The following is a 22607-nucleotide window of genomic DNA, read 5'->3' on the forward strand; positions in this document are numbered from 1 at the left end:
TCATGCTTTCCATTATGAAATTTATGAATAATTACAAGTTGGATTTATCACAGTAATTTTTTCATAACAATTAAATGTAAACAGACATATGATGATTGTCAATACTTGTTTACAATGATAACTGACATTATAAGTGAAGTTCATATGTAAATATTATAAAAACCAGCTGTTGACAATTACATTAGTGTTATCGTTACTGTTATTTCGAAGGAGGTTTCACATCTACCTCAGCTGTAATATATGAAGTTGTCATTTAAAGTATATATTTTAATATGGAATGTACGAAGGAACAAATTGAACAGAAACGGTTAGCAGCTTTGCAGAAAAGATTAGCCAAAAATAATAATCACGTCCCTCATGCGCCCCAATGCCCGAAACCGTCAGATCAACCAGAACATTTAAAACAGGGGCAGTCAAAAAACAATTCTGCTCATACTTTTCATCCATACTCAAGACCAAATAGTAGCAAACAATTTACCACGGCGGTTCCAGTATCTAATGTTGTCACAGGATCCGTATATTTGATATCTGAAGACAGATTTGAAGTAAACATGTCAGAATTTTGCCCTCCGCTCATAAATATCTTCAAAACTTTAAGATCAAGGTCATATGGTAAGAAATGATTGAGTCTTAAAATAAATGAAGCAGTTATTAACAGTATTACTAAATTTCTGTATAAATTACTCATTGCAGATTCAAACACTAAGTTGTGGAATTTTTTAATGAGTGATTATGAGAATCTGATGTCCAAAGTTACACCGCTCGCGCCTCATATTGTTATAGGTCCCCTACCAGCATTTGTTTTGAAGGTTTCTAATATTAAATATAACTTAGTTATAATAAGTAATAAGTATTTAAAATTATGTTGGTGATGTAATGAAATAATAATATTATATTTTTAAATTGAAAATTTTAAAAGGAAGAACCACTTGTATACAGCCAACAAATACCTTAAAAAAATCTTATACATGTTTATTTATATAATAATAATAGCATTCTTAAGAAGAAACGGATGATATTTTTGCTTTTTATATTTTTTTACTATACTTGTATTTACTTTGCTTGTGGTCCAATGTGATGACATACTGTCATAAGTGGTACTCAAAGCGTGATGTCATAGCTCATTAAAAGAATTGGCTGTAAAAAACTTAAATTTGAGCCTAAAATTTTCTTATATATGTAATAATTTCAATGAATTTGCCAAATTCAATTATTTTTTTGTATGTGAATTAAAGAAGAAGAAGAATCGCCACTGAATACATGAAAAATAAATTTCAATCAGCCATATTATCAAATACATTATCTTAATTTTTTTTTTCTTTAAAATGGCTGTAAATTTATGATTGTCTATCTTGTAGATTCTGAATGATCCTCCCATTGATCATAGTGCTGTGGATTTAACACCAATTGAAGCAACACTAAGAAATAAACTGTTACCATTCCAGGAGGAAGGTGTCAGGTAGGATGTTAAAACATTTATAAAACGCCAAAAAAATTATAGAAATATTTAAAGAAAAATTATATATTTTTCAAAGAAGTTTTTAATGTATTTTTTTTTTCACGATTTCAGATTTGGAATAGCGCGTAAGGGTCGATGTCTTATAGCTGACGACATGGGACTCGGGAAGACGTTTCAAGCTCTTGCGATAGCTAGTTACTACCGGCATGACTGGCCCTTACTGATTGTCACTACTTCTTCAATGAGGTTTAAACATTGGAATAAAATTAATATTTTTTACAACACTCCAATAAATGATGGGATGCCACGTCTCATCTGCCCGTGACCGGTTGACGCAAAGTAACCGAAACGTCGGGAGTAAATCCGAAAAATATAAGCTGTATTTCATTAATTACTCGCAAAAGTCTTATATCTCAATACTCTTTACTAGTGCAACGTTGGTCAGTAAACACTAATATAACCTAACAATCCCAGAGAAACATGGCAAAACAAAATCAGCGAGCTTCTGCCATCGGTGCCGTTGGTAAACGTGGCTACTCTGACAAGCAACAAAGACGTCAATTTCGTTTCCGATAGACAGGTAATGGTTGTGTGAACTTCGATTCTGTAATGATATTAATAGTGTTCTGAAGTGTTTCGTTGTTTTAGGTCGAGGTTGTCATAGTTAGTTATAAGATAATAAGTCTGCACACGGAGCTGCTGAGGCAGAAGAGGTTTGGATTCGTCATAGTTGTAAGTAATGTCATTTATTACGTTATAACGTGGTGGAGGGTAGATGCACACACACACCGTACTGCTTGAAGGAAAAACTAGGAAGCGATAACTTAAACTATTTAGTGTAGAAAATGTGTAACTTATAAGAATATTAGTTTATTAAATCAATTTCATATACATTAAATAATAAATCGGTAATATGTTTATGAATAATTTGAATGTTACTCGAGACTTCTGCCGCATGCGGAATACTGATACCGGGCACGAGAGACGGAGACGAGGCTGAGTGGAACCGTCACGCGTTACGTTACGAAGCGGCTGACGGTCCCATGAGAAGATATCACTCCAACGTGCAATTTCACTATCGTTTAATAATATTTGCCTGGAGTGAGGTGCCTCGTTGAAGTTGTACCATCCTGCAGGACGAGTCTCACCACCTGAAGTCACCCAAGGCTCAGTGTACGAGTGCCCTGTTCAGGCTATGTGGCCAGGGTCGTGCAGTACTCCTCAGCGGGACCCCCGCCCTCAGTCGACCCGTCGAACTCTACACCCAGCTGTCTCTACTAGAGCCGAGACTTTTCACTTACACGGAATACGGTTTGCATTAGTATTTAGTGATGAGAGGGCCATTAGAACCACGATCATGGTGGTGTAAATGGCCGTGGCAGGAATTGACGCACTTTGCTGATGAAACGTGACGTCACATTACGTCACGTGGTCTAAACCAAAGATTTACGTTACAGCTTAAACATATTTGATTGGCTTTTTAACGATTATTTGTGTTATATTACAATGTTTGTTACATTTTATTCAACATATATTTTGCGCCACTTTTTTAGGTAAGAGATATTGCGACGCGAAACAAACAAACTTCGGTTGGGACATGACCGGCAAGTCGAATTTGGCGGAGCTGCTCGTTATATTACAAAGGAGATTCCTCATCCGCCGCACCAAAGAACAGGTCCTCAATCTAGAAGAGAAGACTCGGTGAGAATAAAACAAAAAATGAAACCAGTTTAAAATAATGTGATCTAAGGCCTTCGTGAGTATTACTTTGCGTTGTGATTTACTACGCGTTAATATAATTACAAAAGCGTTGCAAATCCGAAAAATATTAGTTTTATTCGTTTAAAATAAATGTAGTTTTATTGAAGTTTCTGAGTGTTCATTGTGTTAGGTACTAGATTTTGCCCGCGACTAAACTCGCACGGACTTTAGTGTTGTGTTCAGGGAGACGTGCGTAAATGTAATGGATATGTTAAGTAATAACAATATGGCTACCAGCCGCCAGCGTCATCTGTATGTTGCATCACGTGACTCGGTAATTTCCGGGATTAAATATAGCCAAAATATTCTTCTAATCTATTACTGTTGAATTCATCAAAATTCATTTAGCTGTTGTTTGCACGAAAAAGCAACAACAAGCCTTTGTAATGAGACGAAACCTCTCGGCTTTCTATGCATTCGCTGTATGGATGCCGGGTCCCTTTCTACCTTTCCTCTCTACCTAACCAAAGGGCATCATCTTTTTTGGTCCAAATATGAAAGTGCCGGCCAATAAAAAATTGTGCTGTATTCCGTTAGAGCTTGTCCCTTTGAGTATTTATTATTATGACACGATAGCTGTAGGGTCATTGTCCTTGGTTTTATCGGAGTCCAAAAATTCAACATCTTCATATATTTTCAGTGAGTTTAATAAACAAAAACAAATGATTTTTTCTACCATATTTTTATTTTGAATATCATTTAGTAAGATATATTGCTTCTTGGCCTATTTTGGCCATGTTGATCTTGTTTTGTGTTTTTGAACCTTGAATCTTGAACCTGACGTTGATCATTTCAACCACCCAACGACAGATTGTTATCAGTCTGGACTTATTGGCCTGATCCGTGGTTAGCTGTGTCTCATTTGGATACTTAGTTTCAGGCGTTACTACTACTACTACTACTACTACGTTACTTAGTAACTTAGTTGTACGTATCCACAAGATTCCAGATTTCTTGCTGAGTCTCAAAAACCACGGTCCAGAATAAAAACATCTCCATTCCTATAAAACCAATGGAAGTCACTGTCAGCATTATTAAGCATGTCATTCAGTATATCTGCGTCAGACGTGGTGGCAGCATATAGTCCGTTAACTTCGATGATGTGTCCATCACAAGAAACCAAGACGGACGGTTTTAGGACGTTTCTGTACTTGTGATGGCTGTAAGACTTGCGTTGGAAAAAATAATTTCCACTTTTTTGCAGATGTATGTACGTGCCATCACAAGTTGTGATCGCTTTCCTTTCTTCTTCTGGGCTTGATGGGTTCCCAAACAGGTAGAAAAAGGTTCCTGTGTGCTACATCCTCACGGAAAATATGGTCAAAGCCAACATTTAAGGGCACAAAATCTTCTGACGGAGCGTTGCGTCCGATTTTTAACCACGTATGAAACGCTGCTTCGCTACATTTAAAGATATTAGCAAGCCGTGCGTTCGAGTCACCTGTTCTTAACTTGACTAATACTGCCGCCAGTACGGTTCTTCTATTCTTTTTAGTTCTCAGACTTGGTGAATTGTCTAATAATTCAGTAAACTGATCTTGAGTCAGTCCTGTCCTAGTATGAAACCTATCTTACCAAAAGATGTTCAAAATAAAAATATGGTAGAACAAATCATTTGTTTTTGTTTATTAAACTCACTAAAAATATATGAAGATGCTGAATTTTTGAACTCCGATAAAACCAAGGACAATGACCCTACAGCTATCGTGTCATAATAATAAATACTCAAAGGGACAAGCTCTAACGGAATACAGCACAATTTTTTGTTGGCCGGCACTTTCATATTTGGACCAACAATGTATGAAATCGCAATGATGTCCTTTGGTTTAAAATTTGAAACGAACCTACTCGGGCTGCCTTCGACGCACGTTCCAAGAATGGACTGATGGGAGTTATTGACAGGCCCATGTCTTTTATTAGGTTGTAAAGAAATTGTGCTGTTATACGTCTCGCTCCCGCTTCTACCGCGGAAAAATTTACAACGAACCTATTCTTAGTGAGTTCGTTAGTGAGCTCGTAATACTTGCTGACCTTAATGGCATGGTCTTTGGAGATGTTGGTTTTCCAAGGAAACGTAATCTCTATTAGCACAACGCGCTTTAAAATTCGCGACCATAAAAATATGTCTTGTCTGGACGCCGTCGCACAAATATCCTGTGGGATTTTATATTGCTTCTCATACGTATCCATCATTATAGTCCAATCCGAAGCCGCTTTAAGGATAGAGTAAGGCTTTTCAAAGTTCAAAGTTCAAAGCCTCGAACTTATATTTAGATTGTCGTCTTGCCGAATAATAGTCTTTAATATATCCGTATCTTTGGCCTTCTTGCTTGATCCTAACCTTTCTCTGTTACTTTATGCTTCTATCATAAACTGTTTATTTAAATGAAGTCGTGACTCTAGCTCTGGGGCATCTTTGTCATTTGGGAGCGATGTAACGACGTCATCATGGGATTTTCTCAGGATATGCGTCTTCGAAAGTCTTAGATGTTTCCAGAGCACCGATGGCCTTTTAAAATTCATTCCAAAATTATTGCGATCCCTGAATAACGCTGACGAGTCAGACGACATCGCGAGCCCGAGAAAAAACTTCAACACCTTACATTTAACTTTGACAAAAGGGTTTTATTAAAATCACAGAAGAGGAAAGGCCAATTCGAGGAAAGGCCAAAGGATAATTATCGTAGATCCAAGCTTTTTTTAAAGTTACTAATCGGTTGGTTACCTACCTTGTCGAGATCGTTCAAGAAGCTATCTATTATTCCTTCTAAGGATAGAGTACGACCTATATTATCTATCTTACGATCGAGGAATTTAAATGGAGCATTTTCCGTAACCGTAGAAACGCATTGACCGCCTAACGATAATCCCGGATCGTATGAGGTGTATCTTGTATTCCGCCTACCGAGACACAGACAGTGACATTTATTTGGTTTTGTCCTCAATCCATCCGTCCACTCACAGAATTTATCCACCTCATCTTGAACTTGACAGTGTTTGGGGTTACGTGTCAGTATTGCGAGATCGTCCACGAAGGCTAAAATGGTTTCTGTGTATTTATTGTTAAACTTGAATCGGTAACCTCATTTTTTTTTTCTTACTTATTACTGAAATTAATAGAATGTTTGTGAACTTGTTTCAGTGAGACTGTTATCTTGGACCAGTCGCTGCTGAATTATTCTAAGGAGGACCAGCACGGGCTCACCCAAATGGCCGAGAAGTTCAGGAACTCTAAATCATCAGAGAGACACGTCGCTATGATACAATACTTTAATGAATCAGCGGCCATAAAGACGCCGGCTGTATGGTAACCGATACATTGAAGACAATTAGACAAAATTAACAATAACTTGATAAAGGGAATGAGATGCTTCAAATGAATTATATCTCTTGTACAATAATCTTGTGTTTATAAAAAATATTATTATGACATACAGTCGTAGCAATTATGTTAATAAAATAATTGGGTAATTTTAAGTTAAAAAAAAGCACACCCCGTATAAGACACGAACGGGAGAGTACTGAAAAACTTTAGACTGTGTATAATATTAAAATATATATATATATATATTAGCTAATTATGAGACAATTAAACTGATATCAGGTTAAAGGTACCAGGAGACTAGGAAATATATAATGTATATGTATATAAAATAAATTAAATATATATAAATAAGAAAAGTTTTATACAGTGTTCATAATTGTCTATTACAGGATGTTTTATAAAGTGGTCATAATCATGAGATATATGTGAACATATTTTAAGACAATTTAATTTGTGATGTTCATCAACAGCAAATACATCAGACAGTTACTGAGCGGCAGCCAGAAGTTCCTGGTGTTCGCTCATCATAAGAATGTCATCGACTCCATCTGTGACACGCTGGATGAGCAACGCAAAAACTATATCAGAATCGTTGGATCTACCCCCACACACATACGGACAGTTAGTGCATTACACACACACACACACACATATATTTATGTACCCACCCTTAAAGCCTCCATTAAACCGTACGAGAGATCTCCATAGCTACGTTCCTAATTTGTTGTCGAGGACACATTGTTTCTGACACAAGCTGTATTAGTTATAATTACAATTGAACAGATTTTTGGTATCGATTCTCAATAGTTTTGTATATTTGCGTGCATTAATGAAAAAAATCTACTTGAAATCCTATTTACATACTATTTTCTACATATTTGATAAAAGGCTCATATTGGAGTAAAATAGAATAGAATTTTAAGCTAAACGTTGCTTGTTTCCGGAGCTCGCTGTATATTTCTTTATTGATAACTCTTCTCCGTTTATCTCTAGCGATGTTTGTGTTTTAACCTTTCTTGTTTTCCAAGTCCGTGTCGAACTACTGAATATATTTGAATGTTCCCAGGAGCTCGTGGACAAGTTCCAACACAGCGAGTCGTGTCGTTGCGCCGTGTTGTCCATCACCGCCGCTAACTCTGGCCTGACGCTGACAGCGGCAGACCTCGTCATATTCGCTGAACTACACTGGAACCCCGGCGTTAGTTGATAATTCTTGGGATACTTGAAATTATTCTTCAAGTATGGATATTAGGATACTGGACAGGCGATATAGGCTTTAATATATTACTTCACTCCGTTGAGGTCTGGCTAAAGTAATAATTTTGTAGTATGAAGTATCGTGACACAGACGATAGATGTCGCTGATAGTCGGTTGTTAATTTCTCTTCGAACCAACCACAATGACTATTCATTTAAATGAAACTAGAATTTTTCGGATAAACTACCCGTGATTTATTTTTGTAAAAAACTACATACTCCCGACGTTTCGGTTACTTTTCAGCAACCGTGATCACGGGCAGACGAGATGTGAGACATGTAGTATGTAGTTTTTTACAAAAATAAATCACGCGTAGTTTATCCGAAAAATACTAGTTTCATTTAAATGAATAAAACTCGCGAAAATCTTAGATCTCACAATGACTATTGTTCCTACGTAGGAAGAGATTGTTTTGGTGTATATATATATATATATGTGTGTGTGTCTGTAGATTTTGATCCAGGCGGAGTCCCGTGCTCATCGCCTGGGTCGTGCGGGCTCCGTGTGTGTGAGGTATCTTCTAGCGCGAGGAACAGCTGACGATCACATGTGGCCGCTGCTACAGACCAAGCTTAATGTGAGGACAAACACATGTACACTTACACACACATTTTCGGACACATACACGCACGCAGACACATCAATAAATTGCTCTGAAGTTTGGTTCCTATATAACATTTAATGATGTTCAAAGTGTTTAAAAAATTACAATTTTATCACCCTGTATAGTTTAATAGTTCAAGTGTGAACCATATATTTGTTTGAATATTGTTGAGCAACCTAACAAAACACACACACACTAGCACATTTATGACTAGGAAATAGGATCACACACACTTGTACACTTAAAAATAAAATTATTGATTATCATTTTTATCCTCCAGGTACTCAACGATGTGGGTCTGAGTGGAGACAATTTCGAAGACACGAAAATGAAGCACCAGGTAAATATATATACACACATTCTCTCACACCTTATATGTCATATACATGTGATTCATAATTTTCAGGACACCAAAAACAACATAACACAATACATGTCACCGGTGAGAAACAAAAACGACTACATACAAGGTACGAACATAAAGAAAATATCACAGGAACAAACGGAAAATGTAAAATCGCAGTCGGACTCTCAAACTACCCTCCACGGCATTAGCAAACTAACTTTACTGAGTCCAGAGAAAAATAGTTCAGACTTGACCACTGACGGTGTAGACTCGGATGACAGGTTCTTGGAGAACGACGAGGACGACGAGATCCTGGCCAGTATAGATCTGGATATGTAACCTTCTTTAATTAAATAAAAAAAAAAACTGTCATGTGCCAAATAATTTGCTCGTTTGATTCGAAATAAGTATCGAAACATCTGCTAAATACCAGATTACTAAAAACTATTGTATGAATACTGAATTATTTTTTGTACGTCCCAATTATAAAGAAACTTTAAATGTCTCGTCATTCATGATTATTTTTTTATTGTTTTATGCTTTTTGAATTTTTTAAATGGTAAATCTCCGTTTGTGTTAATACATATCTTTTTTGATTTATTTTATTTTAGTTTATTTCTTACCATCAGTCATTAACTGTGTTTATAAAAAAAAATATTAAAAAAAAAAATACAATATTTCCAATAAAGTGATATTTACAAAGCAAGGAAACAAAAATTTTTAAGCTATAATATTTAATAAATTTTACAAGCAGTGTAAGTACGGACAGCATATTTTTTTTATTAAATCAATGATCAAATCACAGTAGTCTATGGCTCTGACGGTATTATTTTAAATTTCGAAACACATTTTAAAAGCTAAAAGAGTTCTCAAACTTCAACAATCAAATTGAAAGGTCAAACTCGAGTCAGCTATAATAACAGATTTTAATTGTTTGACCTTCCCGATAAGACAACAACACGTAACTCATAATGGAATCGAAAAATCTTATAAATAGGTTAACAAACATAAAAATCTTCATATATATATAAAGAGATTAATCATCACAGGGTTCGTCCTTCTGTACCACAAGGTCCTCGCCGGCGCACCTCATGAGGCATTCATTATTGTATGTGACGCCGTCAGAAGCACACACTGGCTGAAGGTTTCTGGTGCACCCGCAGTTACGGACTTCGGGATCAAATTTTTTGCCCTCAATCATGCAGGGTCCCTCGTGGAAAACGTGGAGGTCTTCTAAGACATCTTTGGCGCAGTTCAGCATACACGGGTTGTTGTATGTATGTCCATCAGTTCCACAGACGGGTTTGGCCTCTCTAGAACACGAACAGTCCGGTATCTGCACTACTAGCGGCGCTTCCCGTTTCGCCCTGCACTCTCCCCTGTACATTAGTTTTGCGTCACCCGCCTCGCAGTCAAATTCGCATTGATTCGCATAGGTCACGCCATCGCTACCGCAGATCGGCGAATATTCGAATGTACAAAAACATCCACCGGATTTTTGCTCGCAGCTTCCGACTTTATCCACGACGAGATCAGGGTTATCAATCTTCTGGCAGTTCAGCAGACATTCGTTGTTGTAAGTCTGGCCGTCGGAACCGCATACCGGTTTCATGTTCTTCGGACACACGCACGGCGGCAGAGCTGACGTCATTGACGCGAACGTGCCCACGAGGAAGAGCATGTCTGAACAAATAATTACTATGAGTTTGTATAATAGAGGTCACCTTCAAAGTCATTATATCGCAGTAACAATTATGATCTCGGTGTCAAGAGTTGAATCAATAGTTATTCAGTATTTATAGTTTGATAGCATGTGTCCGACACTTCATTAACGAGGTATCGCTGATCGTAGAACATATAGCCGTTAAAGAATCGTACCTCTATAAAGCTCTATATTCATTCAAATGGCCTCGACAGTGAAAATGTATTTCATAATAGTATTGATTCAAAACACTATGTGAAATTTAGTAAATATTTATAAGTATAGGTAAATACAAAAACCAATAATTACTACATCGTCTACATATGCAAACAGTCTGTTAGCTTCAATAGTTGTGACTTGTGATTTACTTAATCTGTTTGTCTTAATGATTTTAATGATGACGAGTATTTGAAATAATTTTTTTTTGTACGATCCTCTAATCATTTCTCTTATTCATTATTCTATTCTGACATATATAATAACCAAGACAATCCTTAGTTTATTTTATTGTCTCAATGATTTTTTTAATATATTATTATTTTATATTTCAATAATATCTATCTTCGATCTCAATGTCGGTAAATATTGAGATAAATCTTGACATTGATAGACTTCTGAAGATCACAGGAACATGCAAGGCGATTATTGGCTATATTATGTTTATTTATTGGCAAAAAATGTAAGCTAATAACTTTTTTAACACACTGTTTTATGTTAATATAAATTTAAACGAAATTACTTACAGCCTCGATGAATCATGTTTATATTTTTATCAATAATGCTTATCACTGGAGGTTTTATATAATATTACTGTACGTGTTCACTGTAAGGCTATCGTGTAGCGAATGATGGACTGACCAAGATAAATCCCTTTATATATATATTAATAACGTGTATCGCCTGTACAAGGTTTGTCGTCATTGTAAATCCCCCAAGAGCACTATAAACAGACAACTTCCAATAACTGACTCAATGTATTTAACATTAAATACTAAGAATTGGGCTTAAAACAACATTAACTTACATGTAAATGGTCATTCATGAAAATCATAATGAAATATATCGGCAGAAGGTAAAGCGGCCTTTGTTTATAATAATGGCGTAATTGTACAAAATTTCGAGAATCAAAATGAAACGTTTTTAATTATTCAAATATTTATTCAGGTTTTATTTAAGTATTTATATGAAGGTCTGATTAAATTAAATTCTCCGCTATATAAAATATGTAAGACGAAAAACAGAATTTCAAAATGATTTCACATACCTACTGTTACAATTTTCTTATTAAATAAAGCATATCATTCTGTACACAGCGAGACTTAGAAAACATTTTGAACTCATTTTGTTGATTCACAATTACATCTAAGTATTTTCATTCGATATTTCACTGTAAATTTTCTTCATAACGGTGGCCCATGGATGTCTCTAAAGACTTCGTCACAGGTTTCACCCATTTCACCGATTATGCTCAAATTTGGTCGACCCATTTGTATGCACTTGAATGTACAAATATTCGGGTATGTTTCAAAATTATTAGCGCACACCGGTCGCCTGTCAGGTGGACATTGACATTTTTCCCCTTTAGCATCGATTGTCAATAAAAACACAGTTATCCCGATTAAATACAGGATATCTAAAGTAAAATTATTTAAATAATTTAATATTAAAATTCTCGATAATATCAGACATTGAAAAAAAAAACTTCTTTTACCTTTTATAATTTTCATTGCCTTCCCTTGTGTGATTCACAAAAAATAATAAGTAAGAACAATACTGTACAATACTGCCGTTTGCAACATTTTGTACTTTAATGTATTACGCGATGCATTAAATTAGAAATATGAAAATAATAAAAAACGTGAAATCAATTCAATGGCAAATGAATTGTTCTTATTTGTTATTTCGTAGTTTTCAAAACAAGTTAAACATAAAGTTTTGAGTTATAGAATTTGTCTCCTTTTAATTCCCATAATCATTAATTCTATTTATGAACTGTTAAATTACTATAAATAACTAGATTTTAATCAAATTAAAAAAAACAACTACACTTTAATTGGTATTTAACTATAATATGGTATGCGTGAAGCACTTAATCAAACTTATAACAACCATTTTGTCCCCGTGAGGATCAAAATTCCGTAATATTGAGAGTTAAATAATTTTCTACAAAACCGCAAAAATACCAAAAAAAGTTGTGCCTCCACAAAACCACACAAACTACTCTTGTTATAATAATAATTTTTAGAAAGATCTTAAAAGAAAATATTATGTTATGTATTCTAAGGTATGCTTAGTACACGTTTGCCTCGTCACTCTACATACGACAAGTATCTCTTTTCTCATTAAATAAGTTGTAACTTACTATTTTAACGTATTAAATACTCTAGTGTAAAAATGAAGAACGAAAACCTGGAAACTCCGAAAAGTTAAAAACTTTTTTTATACGTGTTAATAAAATATTTCTCTTTAATTTTTAAATAAAGAGACAAATCAGTATCAGTTGGAATACTCGAACTAAGAAGACGTCAAATGTATTTCACTTAAGGTCATCGACTGAGAGTAGAAAAAGTTTTATACATTAATAGTTTTAATACGTTAGGCTTCGGAAGTGGGCACAGACAAAATATATAGTGTGTTAAAAATTATATAGATAGATAGTGTCACGTGACTTCATAGGAAATAAAATAGCCACGGAGTTGTTCCGCTTGAACTATAATCAATTTCGAGAAAAAATATAAATACTTTTCCCTAATTTTTAAATTACATCACCGTAAATTATAATCGAAATATTTTGAGTAGGTTTTGAATGAAGGAGCGACAATAATGCTCATTTCAATTTATTACAATATAACTATCACATTCATTTTATTCGTATGATAAAAATAGATAATATTTCCTATAACTAATTCTAGTTATAAAGTACCTTATTATTAAGCAATCTACAAGTATAGGACTTCATCGAAAATGTATAAAAATAAATCGTAGCTGCAGGTTTATAGTCAAGGGTCGGAAGTTCGTACGTTTAAGTTGGTTTCGAATATATTATATTGAAAATAATTAGAACGAATTCAATGAAATTATATTTTTTTGTCATAAATAAAATGAAAAAAAACATGTTTTTTTTATTGTGACATAGCAACACGTGATGATTAATTATATTGTGAATATATGGAGATGTTTTATAATAAGTTACAATGCTAGCCAGACTCTCGTTAATCATTTCAAGTCTTTAATTCATTTTCTATCAAATTAAAAATAAAATTTTTGGTGTCTTGTATAGTTTAAGAATTCAATATGATTGCTGATGACAAGGATACTAAAGGAATGAGCATTATCTAACCTTACCCAGAGATAATTACGTTTTAAATTGTCTTTAAAGTAAAATGCTTATAAAAATGCAAATGTATTATTGTACTGTAATGACTTTTGGCATTTTTAATATCCGTTTTAACGTAACCATAAATTTATTTAAAATAACATTTAACTACAGCAAGGAGAAACGCCTAAACACTAAATATAACGTATATAACAAAAAAATATAAAAGTACTTTGAAAACAACCGTGATTAATAACATTTCGTAAATTTTCTCACGAAAAAAAAATATTACTACTACTATTACTATTATATTTTTCTGGAATTGTTTCCCCACCATCAACCTCCGGTCTTAAGAGACATCTTAAGGAATATTCTCTTTCACCATGGTGCTGGACTCTATGGTATTGGATCTCCATAACTTTGAAAACTGTCGTAAAGTATCCAGGTAATGGACATAGTAAAAGCACGCGGGTTTGCCTGGATTGGAGCTTTTATCTACGTAAAAAGACATTTCATTAATAATTTAAACTAAATTTGATTTATTTTCTACAGTTTTATTGTTAACAGAAACAATAAGACTGTAAAGTATCTATAGGCATCTGTCCTAAGCCATAAACCAAATAAAAATGTTAGTCTATAGTCTATGTAATCAGCTTGAGACAATAGACAATTTTGATATGTCATCTAAACCGCTCATTGTTTTATTTGCTTTCCTATTTTAATTAAATACTACGTTACATGGTGTCAGAACTATTTAAAAACGTGTTAAAAAAAGGAAACGAAGAAATTCGTGAGAAAGTTGTAAAATGGCTACGAACGACGCAGTATCTGGAATAAAGCCGCCGGCTAACCTACAAATTGACTCGGACAAATCAACGTGTTGGAAAAACTGGTTACAACAGTTTGAGTGGTATGCAATCGCTGTTCAGCTAGATAAAAAGCCAGCCGATGTCCAGGCAGCAACATTTATGGCAGTAATAGGCCCAGAAGCGATCGAAATATACAATAGTTTCAATCTGAGCGATACAGAAAAAAAAAACCTGGCCGCCATCAAAAACAGGTTCAAAGAGTATTTTGCACCAAAAACAAATATATCATTCGAAAGATATATATTTTTTAAGATTGAACAAAATGAAGATGAATATTTTAACGAATTTTTAACCCGAATAAAAACTCAGGCAATCAAATGCGAATTTGACAATTTACTGGACGAAATGTTAAAGGACAAAATAGTTTTTGGTATCCGATCCAATCAAGTCAGAGAGAAATTGTTGACAGAGGATAAATTAGACTTAACCAAAGCTATTAATATCTGTAAAACTAGTGAACAAGCGTCCAAACAATTAGATGAGTTTGAAAGCAAAAATAAAACAGATAAAGTACTAGTAGTCAAAAACAAAAGTGTCAAAAACAAAGAAAATGAAAATTTTGACTGCAAAAGGTGTGGTTCAAATCACAAACGCAGAGAATGTCCAGCATTTAACAAACCCTGTACCAAGTGCAACAAAAATGGTCACTTTGCCAAAATGTGCCGCACAAAGAACTATAATCCTAAATTAAAAAATAAAGTGAACACTGTAGAAGAAATGTCAGATTGTTCAGAAGACGAGGTATATATATCAGCTGTAAGTGGTGGAGATAAGAAAGACTGGACAGAAACAATACAAGTTGGTAAAATAAAATTTGCTGCCAAATTAGACACAGGAGCACAATGCAATGTGTTACCGAGACACTTGATGAACAAACTAAAGGCAAGTCTGAAACCAAGCCGAACAAAAAATTTAATAAGTTATACAGAAGATAAAATGGCAGTTCTAGGTGAAGCAGAGTTACTATGTAAAATAAAAAATGAAAAAAGAAACATAATATTCAAGATAGTTAAAGAAAAAGTTACACCAATTCTAGGACTTGATACATGTGAAAAATTAGAACTTATTGCACGAGTGAAAACACTGAAGGAAAGTGAATGTAAAAATGATATCTTCGAAGGCTTAGGATGTTATAAAAACTTTGAATATGATATTGACCTTATTGAGAACCCGAGACTGGAAATTAGACCGTCAAGAAGAATTCCACATGCTATAAGAGACGAGGTAAGGCAAGAACTTGATAGAATGGTTAAGTTAGATGTTATTAAACCAGAAACAGAGCCTACCCCTGCCGTGAGTCCTATGGTAATTGTGAGACAAAAAGGTAAAATAAGAATCTGTATTGATCCGTCAGATGTAAATAAAAACATTCTTAGACGTCATTTTCCACTTACTACTATAGAAGAAATTTCAGCAGACATTAAAGGTTCTAAATTCTTTGCATTGTTAGATTGTACAAAAGGATTTTGGCAGATTAGACTTTCTGAAAGAACACAAAAGATATTAACTTTTGCTACGCCATGGGGAAGATATTCTTTCAAGAGACTTCCTTTCGGAGTATCATCGGCTCCTGAAATATTCCAAGAAATTTTAACAAATTTGCTCAGTAAATTTAAAAACGCAAGAGTGTCAATCGATGACATCTTTATCTATGCAAAAAGTAGAGAAGAACTTAAGAAAACTGTTAGCAAAGTTATAGAAACACTGAAGAATTCAGGGTTCAAACTAAATAAAAATAAGTGCATTTTTGAATCAGAAAGAATTAAATTCCTGGGGCACATTGTTTCAGCTAATGGACTAGAAGCAGACCCAGAAAAAGTTGAAGCCATACAAGCAATGAAGACGCCAACAAATAAAACGGAGCTACAGAGACTACTAGGAATGATCACATACCTAAATAAATTCATCCCGAATATGTCAGACCTAACAAATCCACTAAGAGACTTGCTACACAAAAATACAAACTTTATATGGGAAGTTCATCACGAAGAAACATGGAACAAAATAAAACAAGTTCTCCAGAGGCCTCCAGTATTAAGACTATATGATGTAAATAAACCTGTAACATTAAGTGTAGACGCAAGTTCAAAAAATCTTGGTGCTGCACTCCTCCAAGAAGGACAACCAATAGCATTCGGAGCAAGGGCGTTGACCAAATGTGAACAGAACTATCCACAGATCGAAAAGGAAGCACTCGCTATACTGTTTGGATGTAAGAAATTTCACGAATATGTTTACGGCAAAGAACTGACAGTAGAATCAGACCATAAGCCACTTGAGTCTATCTTCAAGAAAAACATACAATCTGCTCCAGCAAGATTGCAACGGATATTATTTAATCTTACACCATACTCACCAAAAGTTATATTTAAAAAAGGTACAGAGATACCACTGGCAGACTTCCTTAGTCGAGACTGTGATGCCTCTAATCTAAAATATGAACAAGAAGAAAATCTGAAAGTTGCAGTTATACTACCTATGTCAGTAAATGCTAAACAAGAGTTAATTACAGCCACAAAAGAAGACCAACACTCACAGTTACTACTTAAGACAATAATACAAGGATTTCCAGACAAAGTCAGGGACCTTCCTACAGAACTACAACACTATTTTAATTTTAAAGAAGAACTAAGCTATCTGAACGGTATAATTTTTAAAGGAAATAAAATTGTGGTACCTAAATTACAGATCCCCAAAATGCTAAAGAATATTCATCAAGGACATCTAGGTATAAACTAACTAACTAACTAATAAGCTGTTTAAGAAGAGCACGACAACTTTTCTATTGGAAAGGACAGTACCACGACATTATAAAACTAGTCAAAACCTGCTCCATCTGTGAACAAACACAAAGAGATAACATAAAAGATATAGTGCTAGTTAAAAAATTTCCTACACTTCCATGGCAAATAGTTGCATCTGATCTGTTTGAACTAAAAGGTAAAACTTACATAGTAATCTGTGACAGCTACTCCGGATATGTGGATTTTCGACAGCTAAAAGGTCAGTCATCGTATGAAGTTATAGAACAATTGAAACAATGGTTTGCCGTGCATGGAGTACCAGAAGAGCTACAAACTGACAATGGACCACAATACATGTCCAGAGAATTCAAGGCCTTTCAAAAAGAGTGGAAATTTAACCATGTCACCTCCAGTCCACATCACCCTCAGGGCAATGGGCTTGCTGAAAAAGCAGTTCAAGTAGTCAAGAACATATTGAAAAAATGCAGTATGGACAAGTCTGATGTCCAACTTGCTTTATTAAACTGGAGAAATACTCCAAGAAATGATATTTTAGGCTCACCCAATCAACGTCTATACAGCAGAATTACCAGATCTCCATTACCTATAAACGACAACAACTTAAAACCAAAATAATAACAGGAGTGACCACTGAGCTTAAACGACTAAGAGAAGTACAAGCCAAATATGGTAATAGGCACACTAAAAAACCAGATTCTTTTGAAATTAATGAGAAGGTCAGACACAAAGTTGCCCACCGTCAATGGGAGGGGGCAAGGGTGTTAGAAAGGCCTGAAGGTTTACCAAGATCCGTTATCATCCAAACTGATCAAGGACAAATACTACGCAGAAACTTCAGTCATTTGCACAAGACTCAAGCAGACATAACCAGAAACAGAGTGGTAGTTCCTGATATTAAATATACAGAAGAACCAACAACACAACAGGTTCCATCACCACAATCACCTGCTGCCCTGGAGTCTCAACCGACATCAACAAGTTCATCACCAAGTAGTTCTAATCACATGCTGGAGTCAACACTCACTCAACCATCAACAGCACCTAGATCATCAAGATATGGTAGAATAATAAAACCAGTAAATAGACTTGATCTTTAATAACACTTAAATCAGTACTTATTAAAGCTGTGCTCAGTAAATTTACAATCATTTTATATTTTCTTGTGCAACATTAATTATTAGATGAATAATGTTAGTTTACTATTCACATAATAGTAAGTCATTGTTTTGTCATATAAAATTTATTATGTTCATTCATGTTAATTAAAGAATAATAAGTTAGTTTTAAAATGTAAGAAAACGTTTTTAAGTTTGTTTAGTTTATAAAGAAAGGGAGATGTAAAGTATCTATAGGCATCTGTCCTAAGCCATAAACCAAATAAAAATGTTAGTCTATAGTCTATGTAATCAGCTTGAGACAATAGACAATTTTGATATGTCATCTAAACCGCTCATTGTTTTATTTGCTTTCCTATTTTAATTAAATACTACGTTACAAAGACAGTATAGGTATATTTCTGTTTCCTCGCACACAAATTATGTCGGGTTTGCTCTTCCGTTTATCCTTGAAGATAAATCGGATAGCTGATTTCAAAAATATTGAACGTTTACTCAATGTTAATGTCATTGTGTTGACCCTTAAAAGTTTGTGTTGCCTCATTAAAACCCGTTTTAAGTGTGTCATGTTTATTTATTCAGTCTTCATATATATTTCCACGAATAAGACTAACAATAATAATTTAAAATTAATAATATAATATAATATTATATAACTATTATTATTTTTAAGTGCCCGTGAATCTGTAAAATAATCGAAACGTCACGGAAATGTCAAATAAATTTAAAAAAAAAATTGTTTCGTTTTAAATGTGTTCCCGCGAAAACCTGAGTTCTGCGATGGATGCACCCACACTGTGAATCCATTGAATACTGAGAAGTTTCGTCTCATAATAATTTATTAGGATTCTAATTATTCGTAATTATATTTAAAGCAAATTTTAAAATATGACAAATAACTAATCTAATGAAAACTATTTGTAATAAAATATGACTTTATTTGTAAACAATTAAAATACTGGTTTGGTCAATAGTCGATAATATTTATATTTAATTATATTTTAGGCCTCTCTACGCTATCACTGACGTGTATTCGCTATGCTTACGATCAGTTATCAATTGCACGGCATTATCTATAGAAATATCTAGAGAGTAACCTAAAAACGAGCATCACATAAGAGGTTTAGTTTAATTCCACCAACAGATTTGTTCGTTTACAACTATGTATGCTGTAAATCAGGTGGCTTAGGAGAAGTCTTTGGCGGAAACTTACGAAGAAATCTCTTAGAATTAAGTTTGGTCGGAACAATTGTTATGTACCTGTGTCAGCTGTCAATATTCCGATAGTGATATTGTTACAAACCCGTCCCTCTCCAAGTTTTTATATTGAATATGTTTTTAAAACGTAGTGAAAATTATAATTTATAAATATTAAGATGCTCTTAAGATCGAAGGTTGAGGGTGGGGAAACAGTTGCAGAGAAAAAATAATAGTAAAAGTAATATTTTTCACGTGAGAAAATTTTTATTGTACATCCAACATATACACCGTTTTCTTATGTTAAGGAACTGAATTTTGTGGGACTTTCACCACCATTTCAGATTTCAACGGTAAGGGGTAAGGAATAGTTATAAATACGTTCTTAATATTTGTTGCATTCAAGCTAAATTCGATTTAGTCTCGCTACAGAACAAAAAGTTAGTAAATGATATGTATATAAAATTAACAATTTAATTTTTTAGATTAATCATTAGAATTTCCAGGTTTGTTTTATAGATTTTTCAAATAAGTAACACTATTTATACAAAAAAATCGGTGGATGCAGTGAAACGTATAATGTACATAACCTCAAAGCACAGTCTGCGAGAGTTTTTTAACAAGAAATCCAAATCGTATCAGAGTGGGTAAATTTTTTTTTTAATATTTATGAACCTTAAATTTCATATTACGTGTTTTTCATATTATTTTTTCATTCTTTTAACGTATCATAACGTATAACTTACTTTTACGGATCATTTAATTTACTTTCAAATTATTGATAAAAATCGCCTATTAATTTATTTAGAACAAAAGTATATAAAATGTCATGAATGAAAGCCACCTTAACTAAAACTTTTTTTAAATAAAACTCGTTCAGGTGAAAAAATAGAACTGTTCTTTTTTAACAAAATCAACATCAACATCAACAAACGCAAAATTTATTTCGAATCTGAAAACCCTAAGAAGGAAAACAAATATATTATACCTTTATTTCTTTTGTGTCCTTTTTTTATAGTCCAACTCATTCACCAATATTTAATAAAACCTGATTGTTTTCCTTACAATTGTTACTACTATAATAAAATACATAATAAATAATAATAATCTACTGTATTTGTACCGTAACTAAATATCTGTATAGTGTATATCTTATGGTCAGGACAATGAAAATTGATATCCGTTGGCGATGTAAACAGATATTTAATGAAGTGCCTACCTCGTAGCCTTGACTGCAGACAATGAGAAACAGATGAAAAGAAACATTTGCACTTAGAAGTCTTAAGCACTAATTAATCCTACGTTCGGGGAACTCCATAAAAGATGAATATGAGATTACAGTAACGTTTGAGAGGATTGTTAAATAGAAAAAAAAAATTGCAATTGGTGATAAAATTTCGCCGGTGATACTACTCAGAATATCAATATTATTTTCATCATTCAGTATTCAACTTAACATGCGTTCAGTTAGATTAAATGTCAATCAATTTAAATAACTGAAATAATATGTTTACAAACATTTAAATACTAGATAAGTAAATAAAAACGTCAGTCTAGGTACGCTTAACACAAGCACTACTTAATAAGTACAAACTTAATACTAGTTTTCATCCATAATTTCAAATATTAACGTAGGTTATTGTACGAGAAACGAATAAATTTTCGTATCTAACATAACGACCGAAACTTGTAGTAAACCCGCTAATTACAGTACCAAGGTACCTAACAGACAGATCCTATAAAACAACTGCTTTATTAAAGTTAAGTTGAAAAAGTGAGAACTAAGATTAATATTCATATATATTCATAAAGTAATTTGCCGAGGATTCAGTGACTAACATTTATTATTGATAGCATTCAAAAGAGCAACAACCTAATATTTATCTTTGCATCGTATCTAATTTTGTTTTTAATTGTGTCGTTTATTATAAGTAATTATATATATATTTGAATATCCTTTCATTTTAGTCACAAGAAGAAGAATTTCAGAAATATGTGATACTGATGAAAGAGAGGATTGTTATTTTTAGAATTTATTACTTATTATGTATGTAACATACAAAAAAAAACTTAAAAAAATACACCTATTTTTAAAGAAGTCAAAGTACGTTTTTAAAGAAATAAATAATTATAGACTAAACTGGCGTAATATTTTTTCTTACAATGTCCGGACGTGAACCGGGAAATCAACGGAATGTCCAAAAACCGGTTTACACGGTACTAAATGAAGTAAATTTTGTTCGCTAATTGAGAAGTTATAAGAATCTATAGGAAGAGGGAAATCCATAAACAAATCCACCGGAATAAACATCAGCACAAGTAACATCACTCTTGTTACGGGAAATTTCTGTTCTCCAAATTACTAACTCCTCGGACCAATACTGCTTTTTTAATAATTTGACACTCACCTTCTTGACCATACTGAAACTTAGCCAATTAAACCTTAACATTGGCAAAATATTCTACGATTCCATTGCGAATGAAGCGATAGTTAAGAAAAAATATAACCTACAAAAATTTGACATTAAGAAAATCGACTGAACCGCTGTTCTGGTAGAGAATATAAACCATTATGAATACGAAACTTTCAAAAGGAATCATTGTCACCTAAGCTTGACTTTTACGCCATAGAAAGTTTTTCTTAGCCATTTTGGGTAAGATATATAAGTGCAGTCCTGATATTAATGATGACTGAAAAGAATTTTCTGAACGCTCTAAGCCATCGAGAACTTAGTAATAATGGATATTAAAGGTCGAATTTATAATACAAAGATAAATATCATCCGGAAAATCCAGTGGAAAATACAGAATAAATCAAAACAGTGAAAGCAGCAAAAATATTGATGAGAAGAGTTCAGGTTATTTACGTCTGACTACCGAAGCGATAAAA

General features: G+C 33.7%; 3 protein-coding genes across 3 annotated transcripts; 2 read left to right on the forward strand and 1 right to left on the reverse strand.

Annotated features, from left to right (window-relative positions):
• The first annotated feature begins 91 nt into the window (after positions 1–91).
• Positions 92–9354, forward strand: LOC116771174 (SWI/SNF-related matrix-associated actin-dependent regulator of chromatin subfamily A-like protein 1). The gene is made up of 14 exons (XM_032662944.2): positions 92–612; positions 694–809; positions 1359–1459; positions 1571–1705; positions 1934–2039; positions 2108–2191; positions 2596–2770; positions 3013–3160; positions 6363–6527; positions 7016–7166; positions 7612–7743; positions 8255–8380; positions 8688–8747; positions 8814–9354. Exons 1-14 carry the CDS (start codon positions 273–275, stop codon positions 9090–9092), a joined length of 2118 nt encoding a protein of 705 aa, XP_032518835.2. The 5' UTR covers positions 92–272; the 3' UTR covers positions 9093–9354.
• Positions 9355–9470: 116 nt separating this feature from the next.
• On the reverse strand, positions 9471–11351 carry LOC116771322 (serine protease inhibitor dipetalogastin-like). The gene is made up of 2 exons (XM_032663147.2): positions 11199–11351; positions 9471–10436 (listed from the first exon to the last, which is right to left on the reverse strand). Exons 1-2 carry the CDS (start codon positions 11212–11214, stop codon positions 9790–9792), a joined length of 663 nt encoding a protein of 220 aa, XP_032519038.1. The 5' UTR covers positions 11215–11351; the 3' UTR covers positions 9471–9789.
• Positions 11352–14441: 3090 nt separating this feature from the next.
• LOC133319275 (uncharacterized) lies at positions 14442–16570 on the forward strand. Its single transcript, XM_061523184.1, has 2 exons — positions 14442–15864; positions 16430–16570. Exons 1-2 carry the CDS (start codon positions 14578–14580, stop codon positions 16439–16441), a joined length of 1299 nt encoding a protein of 432 aa, XP_061379168.1. The 5' UTR covers positions 14442–14577; the 3' UTR covers positions 16442–16570.
• Positions 16571–22607: the final 6037 nt, after the last annotated feature.

Source organism: Danaus plexippus, chromosome 17 (genome assembly GCF_018135715.1).
Source record: "Danaus plexippus chromosome 17, MEX_DaPlex, whole genome shotgun sequence".
Lineage (NCBI taxonomy): Eukaryota > Metazoa > Arthropoda > Insecta > Lepidoptera > Nymphalidae > Danaus > Danaus plexippus.